This window comes from Abrus precatorius, unplaced genomic scaffold, assembly GCF_003935025.1.
Source record: "Abrus precatorius isolate BTA unplaced genomic scaffold, Abrus_2018 Scaffold6, whole genome shotgun sequence".
NCBI lineage: Eukaryota > Viridiplantae > Streptophyta > Magnoliopsida > Fabales > Fabaceae > Abrus > Abrus precatorius.
Genome location: NW_020874406.1, coordinates 11,216,929 through 11,224,303, shown reverse-complemented (window position 1 = coordinate 11,224,303; position 7,375 = coordinate 11,216,929). Strand labels below are relative to the sequence as shown.

Below are 7,375 nucleotides of genomic sequence, written 5' to 3'. Positions count from 1 at the left end.
ATCATTTTCTAATAGACATATATTATTAACATAATGCATTATAGTGCACTGTAGATTGATAATATTTATATTAATAGTTCAATTTCTATCAAATAGAAGTTATATCAATCTATAAACAATTTTAATGTTGTCATTTGCTCAAGACGGCAAGTGAACGTTTAACCACAATATAGCTTGCAAATGATATATTTAGTGATAATGATTTCTTTTTAATCTTATATATGCACTAGGTGCATTTATTAAAGAGCAAAAAAGTGCAGCAATTTCTTTTCTATAACAACTTCTTCTTCTTCTTTTTGTTTCTTTAACCTTTGTACCTGATGAAAGGATAAAAAAAATATATAAAAAAAATCTATTTAAAAACATGTAATCAGATTTAGTAAAATGGTACATGTATGAAAGAGCTTAAGCTTAAAACGAACGTACTTTGCATCGTAAGGAGATACTCGAAAACGGATGCATTATATTTCAGTGAATCTCTGTAGAAAGTCATATTAAGCGATTCAAGTATCATCCATCTTCAGACTCGTACCTAAGTAAAGACTATTTATTTGTACTTTTTGAACAAAACATTTTAATTAAAAGATCTGTAATCAGATTAAAAACTCACTGACAGCATCCACAAAATTTCACACAAAGTTAAAATAATTCACGTTTGAAAACTTGATAAAATCACGACGTGAAAGTTGGAACTTGTAATATTGAAATTGATTTATGTTTGAATGGATTTGATGAAAAACAAATACTCAGATAATTAATAAATGTTTCTGCGTTCACTTGGTTAGTCGATAAAAATTGAGTTTTAATTTATACTAATTTTTTTTCACCTAAGCTAACCCACTTCTTTTCTTTTGTGCTAAGTAGCTCTTGGCTTCATTTACACCACCAATACTCTGACAACAAGCTTGGACTATACGATGGGCCTTCTTTAATAACCATTATTTTTTAATAACAACAATTAACAAAGTATTTATACACAAATTGATATAATACAAATTGAATATCAAAGGATTTATGAATTAATTAATGGCACTGCTAAAATCAAAATCTTCAATATAAAATAGTACCTTTGGTGTGACATCACAGAGATTCAATAATGCAAAGGGCTAGTAAACGTGCCCCATTGCTCTCTCACTGACAGCATGTTCCCCACTTACGTGTAACTACGACGAAGCTTACCCTCTTCTCAACACAACCAAGACATTTGTTATATATCATCATTCATCACATCACTCTCTCACACTCTTCTCTTGTCCCACCAATTAGTAGCAAACTCTCTTCATTCAAATTCAATGGAAGAACAAAGCAGCATGCAAGAACATGTCATGGCTCCAACAATATCATATCGAGGAGTTCGAAAACGAAAATGGGGCAAATGGGTATCAGAAATTCGTGAGCCAGGGAAGAAAAGTAGAATATGGTTAGGGAGCTATGAAGCACCAGAAATGGCTGCAGCAGCATATGACGTGGCAGCGTTGCACCTCAGAGGACGCGCTGCAAGGCTCAATTTTCCTGAATTGGTTGAGTCTCTTCCAAGGCCAGCAAGTTCTAGAGCTGAGGATGTGCAAGCTGCAGCTCATCAAGCAGCAATGAGGTTCAAGAGATCACCAATAGTGTTGTCATCTAAGGAGTGTAGCAATAATAACAATAGCAATATTAACAATGGTAATAATAAGGGTAGTGTTGATCCTGTGAGGGTGGGGTTGTCACCTAGCCAAATTCAGGCCATTAATGAGTCACCATTGGATTCACCAAAGATGTGGATGCAAATGGCTGAGGCACTCAAGTTTGGGTTTGATGAGTCTATGATGATGGTGTGTTGTGGTGGTGGTGATGATTGTGCTTTGGAGTTGAGTGGATGGGAAGAAATACAGCATGAGTCCTTGTGGGACTCATGAAATTAATTATGATTGAAAAATCAATGCAATCCTTGATATAGGGTTCAATATTGTATACAAAATTTAAAGCACCATGACCATGTTAATTAGAGTCAAGAGTGAATGAGGCTAATTCAATGAAGCAAAAGGATTATTAATTATTTGTCAATTGCATATTTGTTTATCCTTTGCTTCTGTACATGTAAGTATTTTTTTTGTGTATTGTTAATTTCTTAATCATCCAATTGCTTATTCATAAATGGCGCTTATTCTTCGTTTACGGTACGTAACTCCTGATTAGCACCTATCCAGGATACAAATTGCAGTGCATAAGAATGTTGTAAGAATAAAACTTGATGCTTTTTCCAACATGTAATTAATTTTCATCTGACATAGGTAGAACTTTGCATCAATGAATATATTAATTTCAGAGGCAAATGAGAATTCCAATTTGGAAAGCTAATTGTTTTATATATTTGTTTCATGCGGATGTACAAAACTACGTTTGATATTACACTTGTATTTTTAAACATATTTATAACTTCTAAGCTCGATGAATAGTGTGTATTCACAATGTTTCTTATTATATTTTTAGATACGTCAAAACTTTGCTTCAAATCAAATTTTATTTATACTTGAACATTGTCACGTGGAGGCAACGGAAAAAAAAAGGGGGCTTTTTACTTCAACTTTTTTTGCCTACACATGCGACGAAATTCTCGAATCCATTGACCTCGTCGTCCTTAAATTTATTAATTTTATAATTTCTGGGTAAGCAATTAATTAGAAGAGGGTGTTGAAGAGTTGTTTATACAAAAATGAAGATAAAGAGAAGAACGATAAAAAATTAATGTAGCAATCGTTTTTCTTGAGCCGGCCAAATCTATTTGGACATGACTGGCAATGACTTTCGTGTTAGGAATTTACCATTGACATTTCACAGTCACATTTCTAACTAACACTACTTTTGAAAATTAAGATGGCTAAGTGCAAGTATAGTGTGCCACCTGCTTGCTTAACACAGTACGTTCATTAATATTTATCCATAATTATTGTAAATAAATTAATTAGTTCGTGTAAAATGTTAAGAATTTTTTTGTTTTTCAAAGTAAAATAAATAGGTAATTTCGATGGTGTTTTAAAACTTCTAAAAAAATTCTATATTCTTTAGTGGGTGATATAATCATCACTGTTGATGCAACATTAAATATATATGATAAATAATAATAGTTATTGATTGATGTTAAGAAACATTAATATCTCATAATTTTTAAAATATTGTAAGAATTACCAATGTAAATATATTTATCTTATCTATTAATATAAAAAGATATAAAATGTGCTTTCAATTTCATGGACACAATAATAAGCACATTATGTGTTAATATCAGAAAATATAATTTTAGATAACTTATTTTTTCTATAGTTAAAATTTTATTTAAAATTAAAATAAAAGCCAAGTAGCCCTATAAATGGCATGTTTACCATTCGCCTCTCTCAAAAACTTGATGGAATTAAAGACGTGATTAGAAATAGCACTTAATCAAGCATTTATGTAATACAATTTATTTGATTTTGTTGCTCATTAAAGGTTTATTTGTTTTTAATAATAAATACAATTGTCCTTTTTTAATGGGAAAATCACATCCCTCTTGGTTCCATTACTTGATAACACATTGTATTGCATAGGGCTTTAATTTAAACATTAGTAAAAGATTTGCGTAAAACATTGTATTCAGTGACAAGCAGGGTAATACATTTAAGATTAAAGGTAGAAGAACACTCAAGTTTCAGACTTGGGATTGTCCATTGGGAAACAGCTCACGTGGATATAGTCATAGGTGTATAACAATGCCACGGTTGGTGTTTAGAGTGAAATAAGAAAAAAAATAACATAAATCTTAGTGAATTGTTATAAAATTCTATTTTGAAAGTAATTTTTCAATTAGCTGTAAATAGAATAAGAATTTAAATCCAAACTAATTGTTAATGGAATGAATAATCATAATTAGAAAATTTGAAAAGTCTAATTCATAAAACATGTATCAGAATATTTTAGAGACATATAATTACATAATTTTTAATAATGAGAATCCAACTTTATGATATTGGTACAATATTCATTTTAGTGTCATTCAAGATTCAAAATTTTAAAACAAATTAAACAAAGATATAAAGGTCCACATGAAATCCCATTACACAAAAAATTCAAAAGCACATCCACATCTTAAAATTACATTTAAGTAAATATTATAGTTAAGCACTTATTAAAAAGGTTTTTGTTAAATAAAAATTTATTCAAAAGTTTAGCTATGAAGATTATAAAAATAAGATAAAAATAACTTATTTAAATAGTTTTTTTCAAAAACTTATTATAAACAAAAATAATTAATTCTTTTCACTACAAGAAAATGATAGTTTATCTATGACTAATTATGACATTATCGAGGATTTAAATTTTTATAGATTGCAAAATTGTAGCTAATTCAAGCTTAGAAAACAAATTATTTAACCTCCGTTAGTTAGCTGCAATTTGTGCTAACAACGGTTAATTACCTGCAACTTGTGCTAAGTGCAGTTAATTATCTGCGTTTTTAGAATCTTCGTTAATTGCCTGTAGTTTCAGAACCTCCTTCAATTACCTACGATTCTAATAAATTGCTTACAATTTTAGAATCCCTATTAAATACATGTACTAAAAATTATATAATTCTTTTTTTATAATTGAAATTGAGTTCAATTTTTTTAGCTACCTATATATTATATAATATTTACATAAAACAATTTATTTTTAATTGATAAATATAAAAAATTTAAAAAATCACAACATTAAAACACTTATATAAAACTAAAAGTTCATAATGTAACACCAATAACAATATTCTAATTAAAATAAAATATGTTATGTCTTTAATTCATAGATGAACTACTCATAATTTTTTAAGAAAATTACTTTTCAGCAATAAGAATTTGTATAATAATGATAAGTCACTTAGTTAGTTGTATACTTCCTTGATCAAATACTCATAAAGTTTGAAGGTTTTTTTGCCTGACTAGAGTTAAATTAAAAAAAAAATACTTAAATAAGGTTTTGGAAAAAAAAAAATTTCTTGTCTCAGGTGAGAATTACATGTAGCATAAGTGTTATCTAGGTAGTTACTGACATTAAAATCAAGAATTGTCGCAAACTAAGCTAATACTCATCATTGTGTGACACGTGTCTCACGTAAAAATGGAAAAAAAATAATAAAAAATATTCAAATTTAATCGATAGCTAGGAAAGGTTGACAATACGTGGTAAAATTATGTGAGTCAGCTATGTTAAATATGAATGTAGTGTCAGTTTGGTCAGAGATGATACTTGTGTGATTGATCCATATGATATTAGACTAAACAGTTACTTAACATGCTTAACTTTTTTTTTCCCCTTCTTCTGTGTTCAATCTTCTTTATAAAATTTCCCCTTCTAACGATAAAAAAAGAATAGCAAAACTTTGGGTGTGTTTTTGCTCATTTAGTAGTAGCCTAAGATCGTTATTGTAACATTATGAAAGGTAAAAAATATATATAATTTAAATACATTTCAATTTTTATTTTTTTATTTTTTGCATGACTAAAAGTGTGTAACGTTAAAATAGTAGTGCAAGTGGTGAGGAGGCGAGCGTGGTTGTGTTTGACGTTGTAAGAAAAATACTGAGAAAGAAAAGAAGAATTCAAGGTCTAGCTTCACATAGATGTGTTTTTTTTTTTTTTTTAAAAGAATAAGTGCATATATATATATAATTTGTTTTACTATTTGTATAAATAAAAATGTTAAATTAATTTAGAATTAGAAATGGTATAATATTAGTTTTTAATGGTTCTAATTTATTTGTTTAAAGGATGTACTATTTTAAAATTAAAGTGATTGAAATATATTTAATTATTATAAATGGAAAATATATTTAAAATTAATATTTAATAATTTCAATCATATTACATTCTCTTATTATATACTCATCATCATCACTTACATAAACATGAAAAAGTAATAAATTTAAAGGTTTTGTTAATCTCAGCCCTTAGAGTTGAGAATAAACAGCTAATAAAAGTAAAATTTTATTAAAAAGAGAAATATTTATTGTATTTTTATAACTTCAATACAATAATTGTGTACTTTTTTAATAAAAAATTTCTATTTGTGGATGATTAAACTCAACCCTAAGAGTTAAGGTCAATAAAAACCCTAAATTTAATTCTAACGATTGTACCATAAAAAAAGAAGTTTGACCAATTATAACATCCACATATATTTCAACTATATTTTTTTGTATTTTTTTTGTTGACACACACTTATCATATAATTAATATCATCACATACATTTAAAATTGTGTGTTCTCAGCGATCACTTATCTCAACTAAAATTCGTGAAATCAATCTAGAAATTATATGACTATGAGAAAATTTTAATCTTGTATGAATCTTTCTTTTAACATTTGAAATATGATTTCATGTTCTATCTTAATTATCTTTTTCTTTCCTTCAAAAGCTATACTCTCATTTTTTTCATACAATATTCTACCACTTGAATGTAAAATAACTACAATTTCATTCAACATTTTATTATCATAACAATTATTTTAAAATACAATGAATTTATATTTATTTTTAAACAAATAATTAAGAAATAAAATTCTAATTGCAAAAATATAACCTACTAATTTTCACAATAGTCTTTACATTTACTATTTTCACACAAAACATATTCAAACTTTAAGTTAAACAATATTCAAATAATTCATAACAATTAATTATATTATAAATAATTAAGTTATAAAAAATTAATTTATAATTCCTTTTTATTCACACATAAAATATTTCATCTACAAATAATAAAAAATTCTTAATACAAAAAAAATTAATAAAATAACTAAACAAGTAATAATTAGAGTATATATACTTTATTCATATTTATTTCTAAATATTATAATTAATTTATTAATTAATAGACATAAAAAAATTTATAAATTATATCTCAAATGAAAAATAAAATTATATAGAACAAAGATCATTGCTTCTTAAAACACAGCAAATAAATTATGAATATTGAATAGATACTTTTTAAGATAAAAATGTCATTAACCATATTCAATAATTTTTTTCCGCACGAGCAATAAGATTAAGATAGTTTTAAGAAGTTTAGAAAAACTCACATTATTTTCTTCATATTTAATTAACTTTCAGTGATCATTAACCTCTCTCTTTCCTTTCTTTCTCCTCAACATGATATCTAAATAAACCCGCTGGTCTCCCTTATTGAAATATCCAAAAGAAGGGGAGAGTACTCAATCACCTTCTACATCTTAAATACACTTTATTTTGCCTTCAGTCGTGTAACCAAATCGTAAGTTCAAATTCTCATTGCAACTGCCTCCATCAAACAGACAAAAACAAGTCATATACCCAGCTACTTGTAGTTGAAAATATAGAATGCGAGAACATGACAATAGTCATGTAA

The 7,375-nt window shown here is 27.1% G+C and overlaps 1 protein-coding gene across 1 annotated transcript; it reads left to right on the top strand.

Moving 5' to 3' along the window:
• Positions 1 to 1,292: 1,292 nt before the first annotated feature.
• Positions 1,293 to 1,898, top strand: LOC113870162 (ethylene-responsive transcription factor ERF022-like). Its single transcript, XM_027506758.1, has one exon. It carries the CDS (start codon positions 1,293 to 1,295, stop codon positions 1,896 to 1,898), a length of 606 nt encoding a protein of 201 aa, XP_027362559.1.
• The last annotated feature ends 5,477 nt before the right edge of the window (positions 1,899 to 7,375 follow it).